General features: G+C 38.0%; 1 protein-coding gene across 2 annotated transcripts in view; it reads left to right on the top strand.

Annotated features, from left to right (window-relative positions):
* The first annotated feature begins 844 nt into the window (after positions 1–844).
* Positions 845–27,889, top strand: part of atp11b (ATPase phospholipid transporting 11B) — a 35,660-nt gene continuing 8,615 nt past the window's right edge. For both annotated transcript variants that reach the window (XM_078790010.1, XM_078790009.1), the window contains exons 1-29: positions 845–1,203; positions 5,377–5,493; positions 6,823–6,912; positions 8,415–8,495; positions 9,152–9,259; positions 10,743–10,871; positions 11,144–11,247; positions 11,758–11,805; positions 12,117–12,181; positions 12,442–12,523; positions 12,613–12,763; positions 13,042–13,239; positions 13,446–13,604; positions 13,704–13,891; positions 14,724–14,792; positions 15,491–15,564; positions 15,731–15,834; positions 16,407–16,588; positions 17,048–17,251; positions 17,871–18,024; positions 18,669–18,771; positions 18,867–19,012; positions 19,443–19,502; positions 20,324–20,451; positions 20,778–20,916; positions 21,503–21,526; positions 22,716–22,781; positions 23,112–23,215; positions 23,406–23,571. In XM_078790010.1, coding sequence (XP_078646136.1) covers positions 1,177–1,203; positions 5,377–5,493; positions 6,823–6,912; positions 8,415–8,495; positions 9,152–9,259; positions 10,743–10,871; positions 11,144–11,247; positions 11,758–11,805; positions 12,117–12,181; positions 12,442–12,523; positions 12,613–12,763; positions 13,042–13,239; positions 13,446–13,604; positions 13,704–13,891; positions 14,724–14,792; positions 15,491–15,564; positions 15,731–15,834; positions 16,407–16,588; positions 17,048–17,251; positions 17,871–18,024; positions 18,669–18,771; positions 18,867–19,012; positions 19,443–19,502; positions 20,324–20,451; positions 20,778–20,916; positions 21,503–21,526; positions 22,716–22,781; positions 23,112–23,215; positions 23,406–23,571 — 3,270 coding nt within the window. In that variant the 5' untranslated portion in view covers positions 845–1,176. The remainder of the gene's footprint in view (positions 1,204–5,376; positions 5,494–6,822; positions 6,913–8,414; positions 8,496–9,151; positions 9,260–10,742; positions 10,872–11,143; positions 11,248–11,757; positions 11,806–12,116; positions 12,182–12,441; positions 12,524–12,612; positions 12,764–13,041; positions 13,240–13,445; positions 13,605–13,703; positions 13,892–14,723; positions 14,793–15,490; positions 15,565–15,730; positions 15,835–16,406; positions 16,589–17,047; positions 17,252–17,870; positions 18,025–18,668; positions 18,772–18,866; positions 19,013–19,442; positions 19,503–20,323; positions 20,452–20,777; positions 20,917–21,502; positions 21,527–22,715; positions 22,782–23,111; positions 23,216–23,405; positions 23,572–27,889) is intronic.

The raw sequence follows: 27,889 nt of genomic DNA, 5'->3' as shown, positions 1-27,889 counted from the left end.
CTGATGTCTACCAATGCCACTGATTCACATTCCCAGTAGACCCTCACATTGCTATTGGGCCGGCCAGGTCTGACCGGCATCCAACCCCACCTTTATGCTTGACACCCTTATGCTTGAACATGGCGTTTATGGACAATCTTTGACGAGGACATGTCCAATAACAAAACACCGCTTAGGTTCAGATCAGGAGGGCCTTTCCTCTCAATCAAGCCTTTTCAGGTCTCATTGTCGCTGCCAACATAATCGTTGAAGACTAAGTCGGAGGGCAACTATCCTCTTGTCCACCGGGTTTAAATCCAACATACAGACAGGCAACAAGAATAAAGTCCACAGTGTTTTGAGGTGAGTCTGACTATACGGGGAATTTCACCTCACCCACCAGCTGGGGCTCCTTCCCCACCAGAAGCGTGACATTCTACGTGCCAAGTGCTAGCTTGCTTCTGCAGTCGAGGATCGGGCCGCCATCGGAGGCTATCCAACTCACTCCTGACCTCACTTTGGCCATTGGTGTGTAGGCCTGGCTACCAGATGCTCGCCATCATGACTCATCTTCAGGCCTGGCTCCATACACACACACATATGTACATATGTATATATATATATACATATATATGTGTATGTACGTATGTATATATATTTAAATTATTTTATTTCATAGTGCTGGGACAGTGTTTTTTCCTGTGTTCAAAGTAGTTTAAATTCATTAATGGATTATGTGAAGGATTAAAAAAAACATTATTTTCCAGTTAATTTTACTGTGCATGTATACATTTTATTTCGGTCCTTAACTATCTGTGTACATATATACTTAATTACACAGGGGGCGCTGCGAGGCCGGCTGAAGAACGCACACACAGGCACACATTGCGCAGAGCGGTGCCACAGAGGAAACAACCGTGGCAGAAAGAGCCGAGATGTAGCGTAGCTTGCTGGGACTTCCTGGCCAGCCGTCTGTCACTTTTACAGTGAAGCGTTTGTCTAATATTTCCACAAAATGGGAAAAGTCGGCTGCCATTTCTCATCCAATTACGATGTATGAACGTGTCGCGTAATGCGACGAAGAAGAGTTGCCTTTGGGAGGGATACATTTATGTTTTGGGACGGTTTTACGGGACTAGCTAGTTGCTAGTGGTGGCTAGCGACTGCTCTGGCTCCTTCGATCGTATTTTTGCAAGGATGCTACGATGGATACGACAGCAGCTGGTAAATATTCTCGACCAACTTTATCATAGTGTTAGCATCGAACTAGCTTTTGACGCTCATTGTCTGAATTAAACCTTGCAGTAGCCCATTAAAATGTGGGCGAACTTTAGTTGGCTAGCTAGCGTTGCCGTTTAGCTGTTGCCGATGTGTCAAATTAATTGTGTTGGTGACATTCAGGTATGCTTGGCCGACCGCACAGATGGCTAACGTTAACGTGTTGAACTTAAATAAGTCACTGTGGTAATACAGGTAGTTCTTATTTACTGTACGTGTTAAAAGTTTGTTAGCATTTAGTTGGTTTCCAGCTGGACAAGTTTGTACTCACTCAAGCACACTATTGCATTTGTTCAACTTTGCAAAGTCAGTTTGAAGTTGGTTTGCCCTAAACTGCTCTAAAGTAGTATTTACCTTTTGTTGTGCTTCCGTTTCTTTGCTCTACTGTTGTGTTTGTACGTTGTAAGTTAATTTCTATTGATCAGTTATCAGGTCTTGGGGCTTGCAGCTTGTGATGTATAAAGGCGTGGTTGTCATTCATGTAGAACAGACGTTTTTTTCTTTGTATGTGACGTTACATTGCCATGCAAAGCAGGAATTCTTCGTCAGCATTTGTAATTAACATCCATCCATCCGTTTTCTACGCCGCTTATCCTCATAAGGGGTCGCATGGGGGTATGCTGGAGCCTATCCCAGGGGACTTCGGCTGAGAAGTGGGGTACACCCCGGACTGGTCGGCAGCCACTGGAAGTTGTAATTAAACCGATAGTGTTATTTACATGTCATTTTAATCTACTGACTATAACCTTCCAAATGAAATAAGTTTGATTGCAGTGATTTGCATACCATTATTTTCATAATTGTGACGCTCGTTAGAGTGGCAACAATTAATCAATGGTTAATTGGTTACCCAATCAATTGACAGTTATTTTGGTAAGCGATTTTTTTATTTAAATATGTAAATATTGTCTGATTTAGGCCTCTCAAATTTCTTTTATTTCCATTGTCACACATGAAAGCAGACCTTTTGTTATTGTTCTTTAGCCAAAACAAGATATTCACACACATCAGCTTTGACAGTTATGGACAGACTCAACCATTAACTGTAGGTGTTTGCTTCATATTAATTTCGTCCGTCTGTGGTCTAACCGATTACTCCATTATTTGAAACAACAAGCTTCAAATGAATTACCTTAATTGAATCGCTCATGATCGTATTGTGTACATATGTTCTACTGAAGGTATTTGACAAACATTTAGATTTTTTTATTATAACATTACATAACATTATTTTAACAGAATACTCAAGCGGAAACCTGGTGTTTGTGCACTTCTTCGCTCTGTCAGTTCAAAAACGTCTATTCTGAATAAAGAGGCGGGAATTAAATATGTGATTTATCCATTAATTGAAAACGTAATCGACCGATTAATCAGTTATTAAAATAATTTTCAGTTGCAGCCCTAATGCTACTGCAAAAACAAGTATTTAAATGGAATTAATTCGCGTTGTAGTAAAATGAAAGTTAGGATCTAATCTGTGCATGTATGCTTAAATTTTAGCCCTGTACTTTATCATTCACCGCTTCTTCATCTTCATGTTCATCGGATTGTGCAAGAGATGGCCCATGTTTTTTTCTGACCCTACTTTCTAGAGACTTTATGTCCATTAAAACAGTGTCTGCTACTTTGTATTAGGTCAATTACTTTGACCCATCCCATGCAGCTGAATTATCTTCATCATATAAGTTCATTATTATTAGACTGTTGGTCTGCCTCAAAAGTTTTTCTTTAAAACTTTATTTGACCTTGTTACCAACTCACATATTACTTATCAGCTAGTTCCTGGTGACATTAATTCTCATTAAGAGCGAGGTTGGAAGAGGTTAATGTGAATGAGTGCTAATTGGCAAGGAAAGACAAATCTATTATTGCAGGCTTTTAATGTCTTCTTTCAGTAGCCTTGCAGTCTTTGTAATATTAATGGTAAACAAGCTACTAATCCAGCCTTTTTCTAAATGCGAACTGTAGTGTGCTCTCGTTCTCATTTTTTTGTAATATTTGAACAGTATTTTATAATGAAGGTTTTTATGAAGGTTTTGTGTTAACATTTGTGGCTTTCTAGAATGGATTAATTGGATCTACATTATTTCTTATGAGAAAAATATGGGTACCATCCGTTTTGGTTAGAGTGTGGCCTTATAGAATGAAATAACAATGCTAACCAAGGTTCCACTGTAGAAGATAGATAGTGGTGAACAACTTGTTTTCATTGGTAGTTGCAGAACATTTAATGGAAAAACAAAATCCCAAACAATGTTTTGCAATGCTTTATAGAGTGGGACATTTAGATCATGTCACTGATTTGTTGCGTTAAGCACATTGCATCCATAATTCTACGTGTGCTGCGTATGGGCCACATTACGCTTCATAACACACTGTACATTATGTCTAAACGTTATGTTTTCCTCAACCCAGATGTGTTCTTTCACAGCAACACGAGTGATATTGTCATGCAACTTGGGTACACTGTGGAAATTAATTTTGCTTACTATGCTGTGCTTAACATTCATTTTGTGGCATTCTCAGATATGGTAATATTTTGTTCATACTTGTAAAATGTTTGAGAAATAACTAACATATATGCCAATGTTGGTTCAATTGTCACTTATGATTTGTAGCCTCGCTTCAGGATATTCAATTCATGATGCCACATGTTGTCAGCTATTTCTTCAGCAATGCTTCGGTCATGTTTTTATTGCCGTTGTCAACAATCATACCATCAAAAGCACACTACACAGTGTGAGCACAGGCCAGCAGGGGCCAGGAGAGGAAGGGTGATTTGCGTCCCATTCCAGCCCGGTACGAATGTCAAAGTGTAATTGCATACCTGATAGACACATTTAGTGAGCACCTGAAATCAACGGTATACCTACATATAAGCAAACAATGAATATATGTAACCAAATAGTGATACATAAATAAAGTAGCCATGCGTAATAATTAATATTTAGGTCATTCACAATATCTGTTGCCTTTTATTAACAGGACACCAGTTTTTCCTGTTCTCTGTGTCTTGGGTGTCATTTTAGAATCAAGGGCAAACACTGGCTCAGTGTAATGCCTTTTTGAATGGTTTGCACTAAAGGAAAGAAACCCAATACTTTAACCTTTTTCTTAGAATTGACTACAGAGCTAGTACTTGAATTTTCTCATATATTAATTTATATGCAACATTATGTTCTCAACTACATACTGTTTTCCACATGAGTATGACCAAATGTGGAGATGTGGTCAGAAAGAAACACGAGTCGAGGATAAAATGTTTATTCTCCACTCAACAACCACGAAAGACTCAGTTGCTAACAACAATCACATGTCCTGGAAATGGATGTTTGTAGAGAAATATGACCTGCCACTATGAAATTATAACGTAACAAAAATTTCTATTGTGATATTTTTGCCCAAGATAATCATATCGTCAGAATCTCAGACCGGCCCATGCCCAAGTGTGATGGTAATCTAATGTAATGTCTCAATAACATTACTGACTACATTCTACATGTACTACATATACCTTTGTCTTTCAATATTTTTTGACTAATAATACACCATAGTCAACCATGACACAGCTATCATTTTATGAATTATTTTTTGGCCTAAGAGGCTGCAGTGCATGTCTCGGTATGGATTTTAGGCCATATAACCCATTCCTATTGTAATGTATTAGAGCTGCAAAGATGCATTAAGATTTGATTTGATTTAAACTTTATCATAGGCTTATGTTTTCAACTGTAAACTGGTGTGATACGTAATATTTGACTAACTGTCTGACAAAGTGAGTGCAGAAACATTATGGGGAGCTTTTTTTTACTTGAAAAAGTATGCCTTTAACGTTGAACAGGTATTTTAATTCATATTAAAGCACATATTGTATGGGTATGCATGTATGGAGTTCACTCTTTTTTGTGCAGAACTTGTACAGCAATGACTCAACAGTTACTTTACTACATGCGGTTTTTGTCTTAAACATCTCACTTCCTGACATATCAATGTTTGAAATTATCATGAACATTTTCTGAGACAAAGTGGTATTAACAGGTCATTAAAATCCCACCTGTGGCAATGGTAATGGTTTAATTTTCTTCAATTGTTCCAACTGATCTTGCTCTGTTTCTACAGGGCCTTGACCCTCCCCATCAAAGTGACACCAGAACGGTTTATGTAGCAAACCGCTTTCCCCAGCATGGTCACTACATACCTCAACGTTTTGCTGATAACAGAATCATCTCATCTAAGGTACTTGATTTGTGTGTGTTATGTTATGTTGTACTTGTCTTTTTAAAATTTTCTCAAGGTACTATACTGTGAAATGAAACATGGATTAGTTTACGCCTTGAAGATAAGAACCATCCAGAATTTGTATGGGAGGTTCATTGTAACAGGGAGACACAGAATATCCTGAAATAGATTCATTTGTTGAGCAGTCTCATCCATTATTTTACACAGCTCCTACAATAGTTTAGCAATACATTACATCATTTTGTGTGTGTAAGTTTTACTGCGTTGTGTTTTTTTCTCAACAAAGACAATCTATAGCATAGTGTCGCTGGGGCGTACTTTCCGTTTCCCAGTGTGCTTTGCTGTTTTTTGTGGGGGTTTTGTAAATGGCTGGAAAACACATGGTTAGCTTACATACACATAGTAGTTGGTTAATATTCTGCACTATACGTTGGCAGTGTCTTGCCCGTTTTATTGACCTATTGCGTTGCTGTGTGCAGTTGTTTTTACACCACTACTCTAAATGGTGTGTGAGCTGTTGACACCCTGCGATTTGTAGCTAATAATATTTTTTCTATAAATGCCAAAATTATCGAATAGTTGTCAATAATTAATATAGCACAATCATCAACCAGCAGAAGTTCTTATCGTGACAGGCCTAGCTACTAGACAATCAGCAAGAAACCTGGTGAGAAAGAGACCGCTGTTTTCACAATAATTTGGATAGACAGGAGTCGACCAAAGTCCAACCTGAGATATTTACGGCCCTGCTGATTAACCTCAAGGAAAGTGTGACCTTTTTGCTTGCAAATAAGGGTTTATTCACCATGTACTCAGTTACGCTTTGCTTGGGGATCAAATATTTATTTCCATTTCCTCATTTCCTTATTTTACAAATGCTTGAACGCCCCCCTACAAACCTCCTAACCTCCCCGAGTTTGTCTTTTTTAAGAAATTAGTTCAGGCATGCACGTAACACAAGCCAACTAGAATGTGAGTCAAATGTGGTGCAACAAATAGTAATGCAAGTTGTTGTTATTTAATTTAAAATAATTGTAGGCGGCCTGTAGTACCCAGGCAGAAGCAGCCTGTCATTGCCTCTTTGTTAAGCAAAGATCCTGAAGTCGGCTGAGTGTTCTTTATTAGAAGACGAGAGCTCAGTTAGTAGCCAATTTTGTCATCAGTTGTCATCAACTGATGACATACCATTGTCATCTAAGAAACTGTAAGACTGTGCTGAACAAATCAAAAATGTCACTTCATACCATGAGGTTTATATATGTACAAGTGCAATCATGCTATATTATATCTATAACACCAGACTTTTGTTCTCTCCTCCTATTACAGTATACCATTTGGAATTTTGTCCCCAAGAATTTGTTCGAACAGTTCAGAAGGATAGCCAACTTTTATTTTCTGATCATCTTCCTTGTACAGGTAACCACACATGTGCACGCACACATCCATCCACCCCCCCCCCCCCCCACACACACGCATTCATCCACTCATTATTTGTACATGCAGGCTCATGTTGCCCCGAGTCTCCTAATGGTGACGAGGCCCTCTGACTTCATTCTTTCCTCCTCTGGATATTATAAATGTGTGTCTTGTTTGGGTAGGAGAGCATTAGTGACTCATCAACTTCTGGGCACCAGTAAAAAGTCTGGTTCCGGATTCAAATGTTGTTGCTTCACATTAACTAAAATTTGGAGCTTCTCTACTATCCTAAAGCATTAGCACTTCACTAAGCATCAATCAGCCCACTCAAGTAAAATTTGGCTTACAAATTTTCGACCTCTCCAGATTTATTAGAGCCTGTGTAGTGAAGCCCAAGCAATTGACTTGACTCTGTCTAAAAGGCTACATTTTCACCCACTCAACTTGTCAGTGAAGCTTAAGTCATATTTGCTTCTTGGAATAAAAGACCTCTTTTCTTCTTGATGTTCCGAAAGGCTAATCTGACCGTTTTTAGTTGAGCGGAGATGGATCCTTAGTTCATTCTTTCTCTTGTCAAACCCTAGAGTTTGAATAAGCCTATTATTAGTGCCAAACTAGGGAAATTCAGGAAAGCATGATGTCTCGTCCAGGAATTTAACTGATGACCTTTTGCAGGGTTTGGTTGGTGTCTTTATAGGACTCAGATTTCACAGATATCCTTCAGACAATGGCAGATGAAATATACTTGGTTATTTTGGATACGTAGAGTTGCCTACATTGCATACATAAAGCAGAACTGTCCATTAGTGTGTCTGTTTCCTGTCAACACATCTGAACAGTAATTTGAGATATTGTTATCAGTATTTCAAGATTAACCCCAGATATTCTGTTTGGAAAATGATTAATTACTCATTTTAGTTGCACAAACTTTTTTAAAAATCTGTGCCAACTGTAACATTTTGAAGACATGAAACATAACAACAATTGCTATATAATAATAATAATATAATCATCTTTATTATACAGAATATCTTAGATGTTTTTGTCACCCTAAACAAAATCTAAGACTCCAGCATACCCCAGCAAACCTAGCGAGGACAAGAGGCATAGAAAATGGATGGATAAACAAAATCCATAAATGCATACTAGGCTGAATTTTGTGTCGTAGAATTTGCATCAAGCAACTAGATGTGAGATATTGAGCCATCAGATCCTCTCTTGGGTCTAACATCAGTGACATCTAATCTTATAGATGTCCTTCTGGATGAATGGGCCGAAAAAATTCCTGCAAACACTGTAATCTCTTGTAGAAAGAAGAGAGGAAGTGGTAACAGGCAATAGATGCAGTAACCACCTTTGTCTGTAATGTATAGTGTACATGAAACCAAGATCCCTTACAGTGAGGCAATTGTAGTAGAATTACCATATGATTAAAAAATATTCTTAATACGAAAGAGAGAAGTCTGTGTTGACGTCTTTTCATGTTTACTTTGTCTTTCCAGTTGATGATAGACACCCCGACTTCCCCAGTTACCAGCGGTCTGCCTCTTTTCTTTGTGATCACAGTAACTGCCATAAAACAGGTGAGCACGTTAGCACCCTTCGACTTCCCCCTTTCACTGAGTTAAAATGCAGAACTATCACAATTCAAGAGTAAGTGACATGAAATACAGCTGAAAATGTGCTTAAAAGGAAGTCTTTTTTTTTTTTTTTACATGAAGTGGTATGACATCCCCATCGGCAGTGTAGCGCATCAACAGTGACTTGACCACTTCGAGTCGAGTTTTGGTCAGATGTTGGTGATGAGGAATGTAGTTCTGGTTAGTCGGTTGGGGCCACTTAAGTCAAGAGTTTGGCTTCTCAAAACAATATACGTTCAAAAGTGCATCACAAAAATGTCTTTGAAAGAATCAGACCTCACATTCGCTCGGTTTTACTTTCTGCTCGCTGTGCCTGTCCATTGTTGTGTTTGAGTCCCACATGTAAACGCTGTAGAGCGCACACACACAATTGCTTGTTTGTTTTAAAAAGAAAAAGTCACTGTGGTAAAATTAACATTTGCAGTCCAAAGACAAGAAAGTAGGCAGCTCTAATAATATCTATTTTACTGAGTCTCAAGGAAGTCTGGAAAAAGTATTGATTTTGAAATGTCAAATCCATAGGAACACTATATACAGTATAAATAAAATTTTATGTGATGTACCCCCCCCCTCCCCCAACATGTTGTTTGTCCTCACAGGGCTATGAGGACTGGCTGAGGCACAAGGCTGACAATGAGGTGAACGGGGCTCCTGTGTTTGTTGTTCGAAGCGGAAGCCTGGTCCAGACAAGATCCAAAAACATCAGAGTAAGAAGACATACAAAGTCAAATCCTAAAATGTTTTACCACAAGCTCAAAGGCATTCTCGTGAATTCTGAACAGTCCTGGATTTTTTTACAGAAAGCAGTCATCATGTACCTAAAAATATATTTTCACAAAACACAGTAAAAATTATTATTATGACAAGCATTGGGGTTTTACCCTGTCCTGAGTGTCCACTATCTTAATATACATAGTGTAAGTTGCTTTTCAATGTTATGAAGAAATAGTTTTGTTTCTACTAGGGTTTACCTACAGTATCTGATCAACACTTATTGAAGCGATGGATTATTTGCTCAAGTATGCTATTTTACATTCCGGATGCAGCCTCCAATATTTGAAGAAAACGGATGTTACTGTTGGCCTTAACCTATGCCAACAACAACACACAAGTGCGGTAGTGTAACTTATAGACTCACTCAGCAGCGCCCTGTACATTTACAGCAAACACAGCACACAGTTCCGTTTGTCTGCCAACCACGTCACTGTAACATTCAGTGATGTCTTAGGCGCCTTCACTGACCCCCAGACCTGCAATTACTTTATTTTAATTAAGATATTGTTACGAGATCTTGCCTTACGAGGTCTTTTTAATTAAAATATTATGATATTCTCGCTTAGAGAAATTTTGTCTCACAGGAACAGGACAGCCAGAAGTCTGAAAAAGTATGTTGGTGCAGTACTATATTTTCTCATTATAGTTTTCTCAAAAGTAATGTTAAAATATCGCCTCGTCTCATTCTCCTGCACCGTATAATCGTGTCTTCTCTCATTCTCCTGCACCATACAATCGTGTCTCGTCTCATCTTGCCGTACTCACCTCGTCTCGTCTCGTGAACTGATTGTATCGTGACACAACTATTTAAAATGACTTAAATGTATCTGGGCAATGCCGTAGATTTCTTGTTCTTATGGTTCTGTATTGAGCAGTTAAATTCAGATATTATTTAAATTCATTTTCATTCTACCATATAGGCGCAGTCTATGGAAATTGACATGCTATTTAATATTATTGGTCACATACAAGTCAGTTCTGCATTGAGTCAAATATAATGAACATAAATATTTTGAGTATGGTGTCTATTATTGCCATATGCTGTGCAACAGATTTATTCTACTCAATCAAATTGTTTGGAAACTTGTATGAATTATTCATTTGTTGCAGTTAGTCTTTTAAAATGTCACATTTGTTTTCATCCCCTCTTATTGCTATGCAATGGATATCTCAGCATTGCCAGACTTAATATGTGACTACAGTTCAAAACATTAACTCTTATGTGCCCGTTGCGCTCGCTTAAGCTTCACTTTCGCTGACATTTAAACTCACTGACAAGGTTACAGTTGAATGAAGTATTAAAATAATACACGGCAGCTGGTAAATTCAGGAATATGCATTTTAAAAACTACAGTATGTTTAAAAGCTAAACAGTGTTTGTTGTCCATCATCATGTTTTCTGGCCTATTTGCTTAGGTGGGTGATATTGTCCGTGTGGCTAAAGATGAAACATTTCCAGCTGATCTGGTGTTGTTATCATCAGACCGTTCAGATGGTACCTGTCACATTACCACTGCCAGCCTGGATGGGGAAACTAATCTCAAGGTGTGTGTGTGTGTGTTTTTTGTTTGTTTGTTTTTTACAGTTGCACAGTATATCTTTTTTGTTGTTGTTCTTTGGGATTTTCATTTTAATACATAATATAATTATAGAGTGGCCTTCACAGCATTGTAAAAACAACACATCCAATGATGGCACAGTGCTTAAGTCATGGATACCAGTAATTGAAATGATTTTTTTTACAAAGTGAGTATATATGTTATTTTTTTGTTTCTTTCAAATGTAATGAAACCATTTGTGTGTGTATTTATTTGTAGACCCACTTTTCTGTGGCAGAGACGGCTATATGCCAGTCCGTGTCCCAACTGGAGGCCTTGCAGGCTGTCGTTGAGTGTCAGCAACCGGAAGCTGACCTCTACAGGTAATTTACAACTGTGTGTATCATACACATGAAAGTTACCTTAAAGGTGCTTTGCTGAGCTCAAGCCGCTGTTTTCCTGATTTTTGCATCATGGACAGTGTCCCAGTTCTGTTTCACACACATTTGTATGCCTTCCTGATCTCCACAAACCAAAATATTGATAGAGTTTCTATGGTTATCATACTGACGATGCCCCCCCGCCACCCCCCGCCCGCCTCTTCCTTGCTGTCACTTTAATGCTTTTCTCTCATTAGCTTGCCTTTGTATACCGAAATGTTATTTATATACAAAATCCTGTTGGTGATATATTGCACACTGGGTGCAAAATGGACATTTTTTTCAGTGCCATTTTCTTGTATACAATAATTTATAGTTGTCAGGGAGTCTTCATAAATCTGGACATGCATGACACCTTACAGTACGTAGCACTTTAGGTGGATAAAGCATAAAGTGTAGTTATATGTTCTATTCTTACTTTTGATCGTTTCACAATTTTATGATTGATTTTAGGTTTGTTGGTCGAATAACAGTTGCTCATCATGGGGAGGAGATAGTAAGGTAAGACCTGATTTATCTGTAAATGAAATGTGTAAATGTCTGCTTTAACAAGTGGTTTTAATTAAATAATTGCTGTAAGGAGCTCTGAACACACATTAACAATACACTAAAAGTTAATCCCAAAGAGTCAAAACTACTCGGAAATATAAATAACCTTGCTGCTGTGAAGCAAATTTATATCAATCTTGATTAGTTCTTATAAGTATCACAGTTTTCCCCACTGTGCTTTCATTTGTTTTTTAAATCTTGTGACCCATTCTCTTATTGTTGTGTGACTTTGTTTTTTTCTGTTGTTTTGTTTTGTTTGCCAGGCCACTCGGTCCAGAAAACTTGTTGCTGCGAGGCGCACGGTTGAAAAATACCAAAGAGATATTTGGTGAGTTGTACTTAGGTGTTAAAGGGACTCCAACTTGTATTTCTTGAAACACATACCAAAAAATACCATTGGCATGTGTTTTGTGTGTGTGTGTGTGTGTGTGTGTAAAATGATAGCTGCTGCATCTTTAGTTTAGCTAAACTTTGCCAATTTGCGATTAGTCATATGGATTATGGTAAAGCCTACTAAATTGTAAAACTACAGTACTGGTTTAATCTTTGTGTCCTCATGAGGTCAATTAGTTACTGTGTGTGTTTTAGGTGTTGCAGTTTATACAGGAATGGAGTCCAAAATGGCCCTCAACTATAAATGCAAGTCTCAGAAGCGTTCTGCAGTAGAGAAGTGAGCATTTCCATTCCCAAACCAACCTCAGTGAATATTGCTATGTTTAAGTTTGTCCATTGTATATTGTCTTTTTGACCTTGCATCAGGTCTATGAATACTTTCCTTATCATCTACCTGGGCATCCTGCTGTTTGAGGCCGTCCTCAGTACCATTCTGAAGTATGCCTGGCAGGCTGAGGATAAATGGGATGAGCCTTTCTACAACCAAAAGACAGAACAAGAGAAAAACAGCAGCCCGGTTAGTGGTATCTTTGTTTTTTCATTTTATTATTTTCTTATTCTATCTAAGCAACAGTAACATTCCACTTTTATTTTCAGAGTGGTATGAAAATGTTTCCCCCCCTTTCTGATTTTTTTTATTTCTTTGCACGTTTGTCACACTTATATGTTTCAGATTATTAAACAAAATTAAATATCAGTTAATAACACCACTAAATGTATTTTTTAAATTAAACGTTACAAAACATTTGTTTTTTCATAATCACTATCTTTGTTTTTTTATGTTTGTTCCTACAGATCTTGAAATTCATCTCAGACTTCTTGGCATTCCTGGTCCTGTACAATTTCATCATACCTATCTCACTCTATGTTACTGTGGAGATGCAGAAGTTCCTCGGCTCCTTTTTTATAGGCTGGGATTTGGATCTTTACCATGAAGAGAGTGACCAAAAAGCTCAAGTCAACACCTCAGACCTCAATGAGGAACTGGGGCAGGTATGAGGTTCCATAAAGGAAAAATGGAATCAATAGTAGATTACTAAATGTACAATTGTTGTAAATGAGGGCAAAAATATATTGCTAGAAACTGTTTTTGAAAGAAATTTAGAATTATACATTTTGTTAACTTGTTAAAATCTTCTATGTTATGCTTTGTATAGCAGCACACTATGTATGAAAATTTGAATGTTGTTGTTTCACAGGTTGAGTATGTGTTTACCGATAAGACGGGTACACTAACAGAAAATGAAATGCAATTCCGGGAGTGTTCGATCAATGGAAACAAGTATCGGGAAGTTAATGGCAAACTGGTACCAGAGGGACTGACTGAAGATTCACCAGATGGCTCTACACCCAATTTGGTAATCTATATACCATCAAACTAATTGGTCCAAAATCGGGAACTTGATTGCTGAGATGAATAACTGATCCTCTCCTCTTTCCTCTTCTTTTTTATTTAGGTTGGTGAAGAATTGTTATTTCTCAAAGCGGTTTCACTGTGTCACACAGTTCAGATCAGCTACGACCAACCCGACTGCCTATCTGGAGCAGGAGACCCATTCTCCCATGTTAATGGCTTTTCGCAGAATGAAATGGAATATTATGCTTCTTCACCTGATGAAAAAGCTTTGGTCGAGGCAACAAAGAGGTACATTTTCAATTTGAATGATTTAAAAAGACAATTTATGCTTGTAACTTTTGGAGCAAAGTGTTCCCTTATGTACATTTGTTCAAAAATAGAAAAACTGCCATTTCAATTTTAGGTGAACTCATGCTTAAGTGTCCAATGCAGCTGTTTTAATTTAGAGGCAGTTTTTTGACAAGATGGAGAGTATTATGAAAGCAATGGTTTGTTTATATTGTATAACAAAAATATTCAGAATTCTTCAATATAAAGTTTAGGTTTTGAGCACTGCAGTGCCGCAGGTGGTAGAGCAGGTCGTCCAAAAACCGGAAGATTGGTGTTCTGATCGAGTCACTGTTGTTGTGTTCTTGGGCAAGACACTTCGCCTACCTTGCCTCCAGTGCTGCCCACACTGCCGTATGAAAATGAATGAATGTTTATTGGTGGTCAGAGAGTCCGGAGGCACGAATTGGCTGCCATGTTTTCTCGGTCAGCTGTGTCTGCAGATGTTGATTACCGCCACCAGTGTGTGACTGAAGCGTTCACTGAGAAGCGCTTTGGGTGCCTTGTAAAAAGGTGCTTTATAAATCTAATCCATTATTATTATTGTTCACTATTACTGTAATTACAATGCACTGCAATGCAAACAAAATGCACCTACTCAGGCTGCCTCGGGCCAAATCGGGCCAAAAGGTTGTCAGAATAAAAACACTTGTGTTGGGTATCAGTGTGATTTAACAGCTGCTCCAGTGGCGCAAAAACGTCTGAGAATTTGCTCTACCGTTCAAATGCAACTCTTGAGTGTTTAGACTCTCTGAATTCTAACTGTCACTATGGTCTGTTTTTGTGTCCCTAGAATTGGTGTGGCCTTTACGGGTATCAGTGGTGACACGATGGAAATCAAATCATTTGGCAAGCCAGAGAAGTACGTTGTCATTGTTGTCACATTATTGTCACATCAAAGTTATTTGAGTAGATTAATGTCAGCTCACACTTGTCACCCATTGTCTCTATTTGTGAAGTGAATATATATATATGTATGTATTATATCCGTAGTGGAAACTACTGGGGATGCTCCGATCCAGGTTTTATGATGCTGATTCTAATACTGATACAGATATCGGACTATTTGGATTTCGGATTATTTGCTTAGCCTTCTGACTGTCACGCACATACGTGTGTATGAGATCACACCGTGAGCCACAAACTCAACATACTCCGTCAAGGGTTGGTTCACCAAATGGCAAATAAAAAAATTCAAATGATGTTAAAGCTTTTAACGTACTACCCCAGTGGCAGTTAACTTCCACGCGGCCGAGATGATTGTTTTTGTTTTTGCATGCCTGCGCACTGTGAAGTGGGAGGAAGATGCTGCCCAAGACGTTAGTTAGGGCAAGACACTACACCGCACACAGGGATTGCTGCAGGCTGCAATAGTACTCCCCACAGATGATCGCCGTTGAAACTCATTTATCAACATATGCCGATCACATGATTTTTCACGGTAATCGACCGATACTGAACGGTGGCCGATTGATCGGTGCATCCCGAGAAACTGCTATCTATAACATTTTTCAGATATATCTTCCAGTGACAATAAATCATCCCTTCTTGCATTTGCAGGTATAAACTACTCCATGTGTTAGAGTTTGATGCAAATCGCAGGAGGATGAGTGTTATACTGCAGACTCCTTCAGGTATCATCATCACTTTTTGAATTGGTTAAATTAATATTATAAACAAAAGACCTTTTTTTTTTTTTTAAAGAAATTATTCATGGAAATTGGGATTTTCTGAAAATGGTACATGGACATTTTATTCTATTCAAAATGTACAATTAATTTGATTTGCTTTATCCTCAAGGTGGCAAAGTACTGTTTACTAAAGGAGCAGAATCATCTATTCTTCCTTTCACCACCAGTGGTGAAATAGAAAAGACAAGAGTTCATGTCGACGAGTTTGCCTTGGTAAGTAATAAGAACTTGCACAAAACCTGAACACCATCAAACACCTCTAGGATGAACTAGAACAGGGTTGGTGAGCCAGTAGGCTCTCCCTAAGGTCCAACATTAGTGACCTATGACCTCATAAATATTCTTCTGCATGAATGGACCAAAATTCCCACAGATATGCTCTAAAATCATGTGCTTCCTTGCATTTCCAGCTGGTTTAGTTTCACAAGACGGGACCATTTTAATTTTGCAGTGACAACATGGCACAATTTGTCTAAAAATTGATGCTATTCCACACTAAAAAATAAAGAAATATATAAGTAAAGGAGGTCTTCAGTATAAAATTGCCTTTTGCTGTGTTTTTGGATGAGATTTGGGATGAGAGTTTTCTGTCATCATTCAAATGGCTGCCAGTCTTCAAATTGTATTTGCCTAAACGTGACACTCACTTTTACACTCTTTATTTTTTCCTCTACAATATTTCTTTATGTATCTTGCAAGGTTAACATGGCTTTATTTTTCTGCTCCCCTCTTTTCACTTATTCCTTGCTGTTGTCTCTTTACAAATCACTGCTTTCCCACTGCAGAGAGGGCTGCGGACCCTAGTGGTAGCATGTCGCCACTTCAGCCCAGAGGAGTATATTGAAGTAGACAGGCATCTAAACAGTGCTCGCACTGCACTGCAGCAGAGGGAAGAACGACTGCAAGAGGCCTTCAGCTACATTGAGAGAGACCTGCATCTCCTGGGAGCAACAGGGGTGGAAGACAAGTAAGGATTGCTTTAAATAGATGTTGCTCTTTAAATTCTTACATACAGGCACCCCTCACATTTGAGCAACCATTGGATTATATTTCCTCAAGGGACAATACAGATTAAACTCAGATATAATTTACAGTAGTCAGTGTACAACTCTGAAAATCTTGACGCAACCATTATTGTTTAATTAGCTGGCAATGTTTGGTTTGAGCACATCCAGCACTGCCTTTCTCATGAGCACATAATTCACCTGAATTGTGCATATTGTTACTGAGTTGTCCTCACCTGATGACATCACAAAACAGATGGATTTTATACACCTTGCTCTCCTCAATGTTGAGGACTCCCTCTTCACACCACTGTATATACTGTATATGTATATACCACTGTACATGTTGATGTACCGTGCTTTGTTTTCAGCTGTGGGTTTTGAAGGAATGGCATGGAGACAATATTTCATGTCTTCCTCAGACTCCAAGACAAAGTTCAAGAGACCATAGAGGCTTTGCGACTGGCAGGAATCAAAGTTTGGGTGCTGACGGGCGATAAACACGAGACTGCAGTCAGCGTCAGCCTGTCTTGTGGTCACTTCCACAGAACCATGAACATCCTGGAGCTCCTTCAGCAGCGCTCTGACAATGAGTGTGCTGAGCAACTCCGTAGGCTGGCTAGAAGGTACCTTTGTCTTTTTTTTTTAAAGTGCAAATATTATTATTATTATTATTAGGGATGTTTTGATGGATTTGCTACCGACCAGTATCTGCCGATTTATGTGAAATATCAAGTGATCGGCATAAGCCAATAAATGATTTTCAACACCGGTCACAAAAGCTAAAAACCTGTGGCTAGTACTGTTGCTTTCTGCAGCGATCTCTGCTTGTGGTGTACTGTCTTGACCTAACTAACATCTCCTCCTCCCATATGGAGCCAGTAGCAGTGGTACAGCCAGGAATTCTGGGTCCAATGAAAAAAGATCACCTTGCAATTCCCCCCAAAATTACTCATTTTTATGACTAATTTTATGCACACCCTGGCAGCAAAGGGACCCTGGAATTGTCCTGACTTTCCCCTTTAATACGGCAACTTTGGCCAAAAGCACTCAGCATAAATAAACTGACAAATGTATAATTAATCCATGTGATCAGTATTGACTGATTTCAGTCCTGGATGATCAATAGTGGAATCGGCTGCATAAAATTCTGATCAGAGCATCCCTGATTATCATCATCATGGAATAATTATGTTCATAATAATTTTTAACTGTTTTAATTAACTGTTTTGAATTTTCTCATAGGATAAAAGAGGACCATGTCATACAGCATGGATTGGTTGTGGATGGGGCCAGTTTATCCTTAGCATTGAGGGAACATGAGAAGCTTTTTATGGAAGTTTGTAAAAACTGTTCAGCTGTGCTTTGCTGCCGCATGGCCCCACTGCAGAAGGCAAAGGTATCTACCTTTTGGTGTATGTTTTAATGCAACTTTTTGCATTTTTTAATGCAACTGTATATGGGTTCCTTTAAAATAAATTTCATAGATACTATAAAAACAGACAGCATCCTTATTTCACATTATATTATATTGTCAAAGAGACTTGTGATACAGAGAAAAGAGTATTGCTACTGTCGTGCAAACAATTTTTAGTGAAAGAAACGACAGTTTCTTGAAGCTCCATATGGACAATGTAGCAATTAGTACTCTACCTGGGAGGGGGCTACATCTGTGCTGGAGACGATATTTATAGTTGCCTGGTTGCCATGTCAGACACATCTTCAGTTGTCTAATTTTCATTACAATTCCCAACACGACTTTTGCGTTTGAAGCTTTGCATTTTATACTTTTAACCATGATAATGTACAAATAAAATTGAATCTTGAGAGTTGTATATAGTTTATTATTTTGGTTTATTAGAAAGTACTGTGTAATCATGATGGACAACCTAAAACATGGCACATTCATTACTTGTGGGAAATGAATCCAAGCAAACAGTTCAAAGAGATCAAAAGTCTAAGCTCTTGTCTACCTTTTTACACATTTTTTCCCATTGCAAAATTGACTCATTGTTCATGTAAGTCTTACTATGTGTTGTCCAGGTGGTGCGTCTTTTAAAAAGCTCTCCAGAGAAACCAATCACCTTAGCTGTAGGGGATGGAGCCAATGATGTCAGTATGATTCAGGAAGCCCATGTTGGCATCGGTAAACACCCTATACACAACACATTCAGCTCTCACACTGTACTTGAATGTTGTTTTTGATTCATTTTGTGTGCGTGTGTCTGTGTGTGGTTACAGGCATTATGGGAAAGGAAGGTCGCCAGGCCGTGAGAAACAGTGACTATGCAATTGCCAGATTTAGGTTTCTGGCTAAACTACTGTTGGTCCACGGTCACTTCTACTACATTCGAATAGCCACACTTGTACAGTACTTTTTCTATAAAGTAAGTCTTACCTGTGGTGATTTTAAAGATAGTGTAGACTTGATAGGCTTGTCATGATAACAGATTTTATACTAAATATGTAATAATAATACCAGTACACCGTATCAAAAGCAATAAACTTAAATTTCTCAGAAAAAAACACGAATGCACATGTCAATAGATGGGGTTCATTTTTATTTATCATGTGATGTATTAATTTACTTATTATCGTGACAGGCCTTAATATGACTTGGACTTAATATGAACCTAGGAACATAAGAGGACCAATTTATTATTTCCATTTGCACAGTATTAACCAATTTTTTCCTCATTCAAGCCGAACGTTTTTTTCCTGAATTTAAATTTGATACATGTTTGTCGTGGGAATCAATGTGCCATAATACTGTATTACATTTTCAGTAGTTTGAATCTGATTTTTTTTCTTTTGTAGAATGTGTGTTTTATCACACCCCAGTTTTTATACCAGTTCTTCTGTCTGTTTTCACAACAAGTAAGTCTCTTTCCTCTTGATTGTCATTGTTGACTGTAAAGCCTCTTTTTAATGTTGCACAATGTCCTACAACTGCACTCAGAATGATTCGACCCTTTGTAAAGTTTATTTATCTTAAAAGTTGAAATAATTAGATCATAATAATAAACCTACAAATTAAAACTATGTGATGTTACATTGGGGGTTGGATCAAGTGCAGCTGTAAGAAGCTGCAAAGTTCAAATCATTGCAATGCATTTTGAGTTAAGGTCGAGGTCTCTTTTTGTATTTAACCATTTCCATCATATTCTGTATGGGATAAAATAACTTCAAAACTGGGGTCATCCATACATCTTTGGTCAAAAAATGATGAGGCCACCCTTGTTTCTTCTGTTTATTGATCCACTTAAAGGTACATTTGTTTGGACAATATAATGATGATAACAAAAACAGATTATAGTAGTTTAATTTAAGAGCTGATATTTAGAATAATGCCAAAAAATTAACTTTTGTTTGCTATTGTTGTTGTCACAGTTATATTTGTCCAAACAAAGCTACCTTTAGTTGTACCAGGTATTTAAAAAAAACAAGGGTGGTCTAATGATTTTTCCATGACTGTATAAATCATGCCATTATTACTTGACAAAACCAGCATGTAGGTCACTGACAGTTGATCATTCACACTTCAGTTTTATGCTGCCATTTCTATTACAGTAGTGCGATATTAAATTTATACTGTGTGAATTATTGTTAAATTTATTTGTGTGATATGACTCTTTGTTTGGCATTTGTGAATTCCGTCCAATGGATTATTGTTTAGTGAAATACATTCTGTCTTCTAGACTCTATATGACAGTGTTTATCTGACACTGTACAACATCTGCTTTACCTCACTGCCCATCCTGGTGTACAGTCTGTTTGAACAGCTAGTTCATCCACATGTCCTGCAGACTAAACCAGGCCTGTACAGGTGAGATAGTACAATACACTGTTATTAATACTTAAATTATGTTTAAAATGTACTATTCTTCACCAATGATAAAAGTATATATCTGTGTTATCTGTCTTGGTTAGCCAATAAGGCTGTGAATTCTCGTTTTACCAGCTAGTGCATGTTGGAAATGGATGGTAATTGTTTAGTATATTTCAAACATGCTTAACAATGTTAAGTTGATGTACACCACGTGGTTACACTTGCACACTATATGTCCAAGAAAAATCATGTTGTTCTATTATAGAATTTCCATTAGGATATTTGAAAGTGATTGATTTGTTCCTATTGTATGTTTCTTTCAGAGACATTAGCAGGAACTCTCTGCTATCTTTTCGGACGTTCCTCTATTGGACTCTCTTGGGCTTCTGCCATGCCTTTGTTTTCTTCTTTGGATCCTACATACTGATGGGAGAAGACACCACACTTATGGGCAATGGACAGGTGTGTGTGCGCTTATGTTGTTATGTTATGCAGGTGTGATGCATTTGTCAGATCTCAAAAATAAGAAATTTTAAAGGGGTTTTTCCTCAAGGTGTTGCAAATGCAAGGCAATAACTGCATGAGCCATGATGCTGATTTTGATCTGGTCGGCAGCATATTTTACGATCACTGACTTTAAACGCTCTATTTCCTCTCCAAACTGTCTTTTTTTTGCTAATACTTTTGTCATTTAGGCGGTTGTTGTTTAATACATTTTATTTATCCATCCATCCATTTTCTATGCCGCTTATCCTCATTAGGATTGCAGGGGTATGCTGGAGCCTATCCCAGCCAATCACAGGGCACACATAGACAAACAACCATTCACACTTGCATTCATACCTACGGACAACTTAGTCACCTATTTAGCATGTATTAACTAACATTTTATGTATATCACTGCTTATTTGCATCTAATCTTGCATGTGTTTACTTTTTTATTGTCCTAACTGTATTTGCTTATATTGCTGACTTTCCGCTTGTCTTCTCTTCCATCTTTCATTGATTCCTCTTTCTCCTTCTGTTCTCATGATGTGCATGCTTTCAGATCTTGCGAGCTAACAGGCAGCTGGTAAGCATCAACTCAACATTTGAAAGCATCTCTACAGGGCCAGTAAATTAGGAGATGTTTTAAGGATGAATTAAGTCATTCTATTGACAGTATTGTTGTTTAAAGGGGACCTAATTGTGCTTTTTACTTTTCTGACCTATGAATTTTGTCTTCTTGTGTTGAATGATGCCAAAGTTGAGTCGTGAAATAATTTTGTGATGGCTCTGAACGCTCCGTTTGTTATTGAGAGTTGTTTCTAACACTGGGTCTTTGTGACATCACAGTGTGCTGACAGTGAGCACAAGCTGTATGCTACATTAAAGTCACAATGGAGTGCCACAAACAATAACTTATAATAACAATAACAATAAAAATAGACCAGATAAGTTTGTATCATGGAGAAGGATGTAGTGAGAAACAACATTTGGCTGTTTTAATGGCACAAATGTCTCACAATAATTTCCTCCACCAGCCACAATGGATGTCAAATAATGCAGTGGCACTTTTAGTGTGGTGTATTATTATTAAGTTGTTGTCATTGTATTTGTCTAAACAAATTTACCTTTAGTTGTACCGGGCATTAAAATGAAGAAACTGGGGAGAAAAAAAATCATCCCTGTATTGAAACATAGAGTTTTGTGTGTGTATTTTGTGTTGTTATAGTGGTAATACCTTGTAGTAGTATCCAACTATGACATGATCATGCATTTCTATTTCTTTGAAAGGTCATGATAATATGTGATTTGAATTAACAGATTTTTTGCAGTGCTCTTAAAATTCTTGTCTTCACACAGTTAGACATTGACGTTTTCTTACACTAAATTGTGGCCCTGACACCAATGGTTAACCAATTTCCAGTCACCACCATACAACATAATGTCACTTCGAAATATCAGCCAAAGTTTTGTAATGTCTGGAGCCTCATTTTCTCACGTTTTTTGGAGTGTTCTACTGGGAATCTTGAATTAACAATGGATACTGACTCTATAATCAGGATACATAAAAGACTGCACTAATAACTAGCCTTGGCTAATTTTTGCCTTACTCAGCGCTGTGATTACCTTATGTTACCTTGTAGTCATGATGGTCTAATATGATTATGAGTATAATTTCAGATATTTACAATGGACAGGTGATGAAAAGTGACTCAGCTTTGTTTAATCACAAAATAATTCTATGTACAGCTAATACTTTTATCGCTGTTTTACAGATGTTTGGAAACTGGACATTTGGAACGCTGGTCTTTACAGTTATGGTCATAACTGTCACTTTAAAGGTACATAACTGAAGCTTTTGCTTTTAATTCAAAGTTCAACTGGCCTAGTACTTGTATTGTTTTCCCTGCATCTGGCTGGTAGGCTACTTGCGCCATAGTTTTAGTGAAGTGATTTTTTTTTCTTGTATGACTGTATACATGATGTATGCACCCTGCTTACAATTGTGTAGTGGTACCTGGTAGTGGTATGTGCAATGGTAGCAGGTTTTATGTGTCAGTTTTGCTAAGGTCTTTGTTGTGGCATTGAGGCAAATTATTACAGTATTAAGCTGCAGATAAATGTATCTTACTCCACGCTCACTGTTGTCATACTGTCTCCTTTAATAACAGCTTGCATTAGAGACTCATTTCTGGACATGGATGAACCATTTTGTGACATGGGGGTCAATAGCCTTCTATTTCATCTTCTCTCTCTTCTATGGTGGCATTATCTGGTAAGAAAAAAAGTTATTTGTTGTGAGATATAATTTATAGTTTAGAAAAAATTCATTCTTGCATTTTCTTTTGATTCCTAATGTAGGCAATGTGTTCATTTTCATAGCCAACATTTCTGCACAACCTTGGACCTTTACCCAGGTTTTATGATCATCCTTTCATGTACGTATTTGTCTTCTTCTCTTGTAGGCCATTCCTCCACACCCAGGATATGTACTTTGTTTTTGTTCAATTGCTGTCCAGTGGCTCTGCCTGGTTTGCCATCATCATCATTGTCATAACTTGCCTCTTTCCTGATGTGGTGAAGAAGGTTTTGTACCGACATCTGCAACCCACCAGCACACAGAAGAGTCAGGTAGAGTGGGGAATGAAGGAATCAGGGACATTAATTATAACCTGTTCTGCTTTCAGTTTTTCACACACTTTATCCTGCAGGTTTTACTCTAAAGATGCAGTTAACATTTACTTTAATTATGTTTTGTACCAATACGTTTTAGTTTTGGCTTGGAGTCACGTACACCACATGGAGCCAGCATAATGCTGTAATTGCCCTTTTGTTGTATGCAGTCATGTATTTCATGTTACTTGTCTGAAAATGTCACAAGGGCCTTAGAGAGTGCAAGAAAAGATAAGGGAATACAGTGATAGTACATATTCTGCATTTTGTAACCCACTTATTAGAGAGCGAGCATGGTGCAAGGCGGTGGACTACACAGCATGACATCCACTTGATACTGTGCACAGACACAGTGTATCGAAGTGTGCATGTGCATTTTTCAGTATGAGTATTTGTATAGCAGGAAACTTCCAAATCTTTTGCTTCTGAGAAACATCATCCTCTCCAATCTTGTCCGTCTCTGTTCTAAAGTTTGTCCTGTTATGTCATTGTGTGTATGTGATTTTCTTAATGTCTAACCTCTTGTGTATTCTGTTACTCCTTTCTCGGTGTAGATGTATTCCAACCGTGTGGCAATAGGTGATGACTTCATCGCTCTTCAACCTCTGTCCAGAGCCAAGAATCAGCTGGGCAAAATTAGGTAGAGGACATGAGACAGAATCAGCCCTGGGTTTTAACATTCTGCATAAAAAAATCAAACGATCGCAAAAACATGTCTCCAAGGAGGGCTTTGATGAAAAGCAATATTTCTATATCAGCAGAATATTATTAATGCAAATGCACTTTCAGGCATTTACACTACTTTAGCTTGGTTAAAACTAATGGGTCTGGCATCCCTTTCTTGGCTATATCTAAAGCAGAAACAGTCACCTTTAATAACGATCCTGAATAATAGGTGTGCTATATTTCAGATCATTTACCATACTACAGTCATCCCTCGCAACGTTGCGGTTTGAACATTGTTCTATTGTGGGCTTTTAAAATGTATTAAAAAAGGATATATGATCGCTGTTTTGTGGTGGACTACGGTTCATTATTAGTCAAAAAATATTGAAAGACAAGTCATACGTAGTATTCATGAGACATTACATTACCTTGACTTGCATTATGTGTGGAAGTAGTGCATTTGAGGCTTTTTACTTTGACCTTGTTCTCCCAGAATGAATAAATTGGAGGCCAACTACTTGATCAGTTGGTTGCTGTGGTTAAAGTGGAGTCCATGTCATGAATCCCTTTCTGATATCCTGCAGCCTGAGCATAAGAATTGCGTAATGTGGTAAAAACAAAGCTGGCAGTAGTAGTATGTCCGTGTACGCCAGATGCACGTCAGCCTGGCTGTCCACTATATCAATCAAGTGAAAAATGTCATAGTGAGGATGGATCACAGACTGACTTTTTTTTTTTTAAACTATGTTCGTGATACTACAGCAACAAGGAACTTTCCTGTGTGAGTTATGTCTTGATATCACTTATCATGTCTGCTAAAGTAGATAATAGAAGTATAAAGGGGGCTAGAGGGGTACTATTGGATGTCTCCAGGGCTCTAATGACATTTAAAAAATATTAATTTTAATATTATAAAAAAATCTTAACTATGAAAATATTCCATTTAGTAATATTGAATTCTATCAATTAACTGCAATGGATGCAACGAGGGATGACTGTACATTGTGGCATAGAAAATGTAATCGACTGAACTTAACACCGAGTAGGTATTAAAATTAAATGCTACCAACCTTTTGAAATTAGAAACATTGCTTATTAAATAAGCACTCCTGATTATGAATAATAAACCCCTGCTAAAACGTTTCCCAGGTCAGAAATTGAATCAGTTCTTCTAAGTGTTCATCTTTAGCAGCATGCAGATACGTGTGCTGTATTGTTGAAACAGGGACCTCTTTGTGGCTTTGTTGCTGCATGTACTGGAAAAGCCACAAGCCAATCAGCATTCTCTCTGATTGGGGTAGAGAGGATGAAAGATAAAGAGGGGTTTTATTGAGGGTGATCAAAAGCAGAAGAAGTTGACATCAATCATCTCAGTTTCTGCATGTCTTGCTTTAAGTAAGAACTGCAAAAAAATGCTAAGATCATTTCATTTGTGATTTAGTGGCATGATTTCATTATTCCCTTTTCCTTTGCATGACGCTGTACAAATTGAATGGATGAATGACTGTTGAATCCCCTCAGTAGTTTTTTTCTCCCTTGAGTAATACAATACACTGTTACTGAGTCATATAACAAGGGCCCTACTGAACACTGGCATTCCACTTACCCCTAAATTAGATTGGATGGTCAGATTTTCCTGCTGACCATTTGTAAGAGGTTGGCATGTCATCATTAGTCTTACGGTACAGTCCAATACCATCCCCATGATCTCTAGCATGGTCGATCCAACACCCTTAAATGCTATGCCCTCTTAAAAATTCCTTCCACCAGTCTAAGTTGTCCACTTGCATGGTTTCAGCTGGACCACAGAGCAAGACTGAGACACTCACAGCTGCATGACTCTTGGACCAGTCAGACCCACCATAAACACAAGCATGGTACTGTTGTCTTATACGCATGATAAGGCTCTACCACGTTCAGACTAATGAATTTGATTTTTTTTAAATTGCAGATATCAGAGTTATTGGACAAGAAAATGTATACCCTCTCGTCTATCTTTCTTTATATACTGTATAACTATTTTTTTTAGTTCTGAAGTACTTGCAGATAAATGGTGCCTACATAGTTCTAACTTTTGGTAAAATGCTTCCATCTCATTAGAGTAGTCATTTAATCTAATTGATTCAGTTACGTTGAAGTAATTCCACTATCTATAGCTATGTAATTAGATTACAGTTGGGTAATTACAAAAGGCTCTCATGGGTTTTTATTGTTTGCCTGCTCCGATAGTCTCAGTAGCAGGTTAAAAGGTTTGCATACAAAAAGATTTGCTCTTATCTCTGCCAGACACCACCAGAGCCCTTCCCTTGATACATCTTTTTATGCCTGCAGCTGCCATTATGGTTATTAGTTCTTTTAACAGTCCTAAATTCCCAATTAATCTGCTGACTGCTCATGCACTATACCACTGACAAACGTGTACACATTAACATTTATTGGCAAGCTGTTACTTCAGTCTTGGAGGTCTTAAAGTGAATTTTAACCAAATTCAACATTGGCAGTCAGATGATATAACAGACATTGGTTACCATTTACTGTATTTGTACTGTGTTTACGTGTTGCAGCATTTGCAAAAAATTCTCTGACAACAGCAAAAATATGTAATCTTTGATACATATGCCACCTGATAATTTAAAGTTAATGATCTGACTGGCTCAATTTGTTCGTTGCCATTTGAGTATCCGATGTAACGATTGACATGGCCTAGCAATGAGCTGTTCTACCCAGCCAGCAGGGCTCACTGTAAGCATCTTATGTCCTTCAGATGGAAAAGGGTGAGAGTTCAGTCGGCCCAGAATATGACTCTGTTAAAGCCCAGCAGCGCCCAGGGGAGGACAATTGGCACCTGCTAGCTGCTTATCCTCCCCCTGCTACTCCCAGCCCAGACCCCTGCTCCCCTAGGTAGTAACTCTACCATTGTACTGTACTATCATTGCCCTAGACCATTATGACTGTACTTGTGGACCAATCCTCACATGCTTGTTAGCCCAACCCTTTAATTTGATTTGTAATTTGATTTTATAAATTGGTCTAGCATGGTGACAACCTCACGTCCGATATGAATGTTCTCACCTAATCGTGATTAAACCCAATCACCCTACTCTTACTAAATATTTTCATCTGCATCTATCAAGCTGTCACTGACCATGTCCCTGTGTGTACCCAACCATGGTGAACCACAAATTTCCCTAGCCTGGTCCCCGATCCCATTTACTATTTATTTGTTTATATTATATTTGTTTATATTGTTTTCATTTGAGTAAGGGAGAATGCTGCTGGCATGCTGAAATATGTTTTTTTGTAAGTTGTGAATGTGTGTGTGTGTGTTTTTAAATTTTCGGAGTTGTTTACTAGCTGAGGGTAATGTTGGCCTGTCACTGAGGTTTCTCAGCTTCCCATGGCACTGTTTTTTGGGACTGACAGCAACCTTTTGGATGACTAATATTATGCAGTACTATTGTGAAATGACCACAGAACCTACCTTGACGAGTTAACATTGTCTTAAAATGGTCTTCTACAGCACCTTCGCATTTTGCCCTTGACACAGTAACTTTTCAGTTACAATTCAGATTGTAGGGGTTCTCCATTTGTCTGCCGTTGCCACTGATTT

Source organism: Doryrhamphus excisus, linkage group LG4 (assembly GCF_037039965.1).
Source record: "Doryrhamphus excisus strain RoL-2023G ecotype Guam linkage group LG4, RoL_Dexc_Guam_v1.1, whole genome shotgun sequence".
NCBI lineage: Eukaryota > Metazoa > Chordata > Actinopteri > Syngnathiformes > Syngnathidae > Doryrhamphus > Doryrhamphus excisus.
Note: the sequence above shows the minus strand (reverse complement) of the source record. Positions and strands in the feature narration are given on the sequence as shown.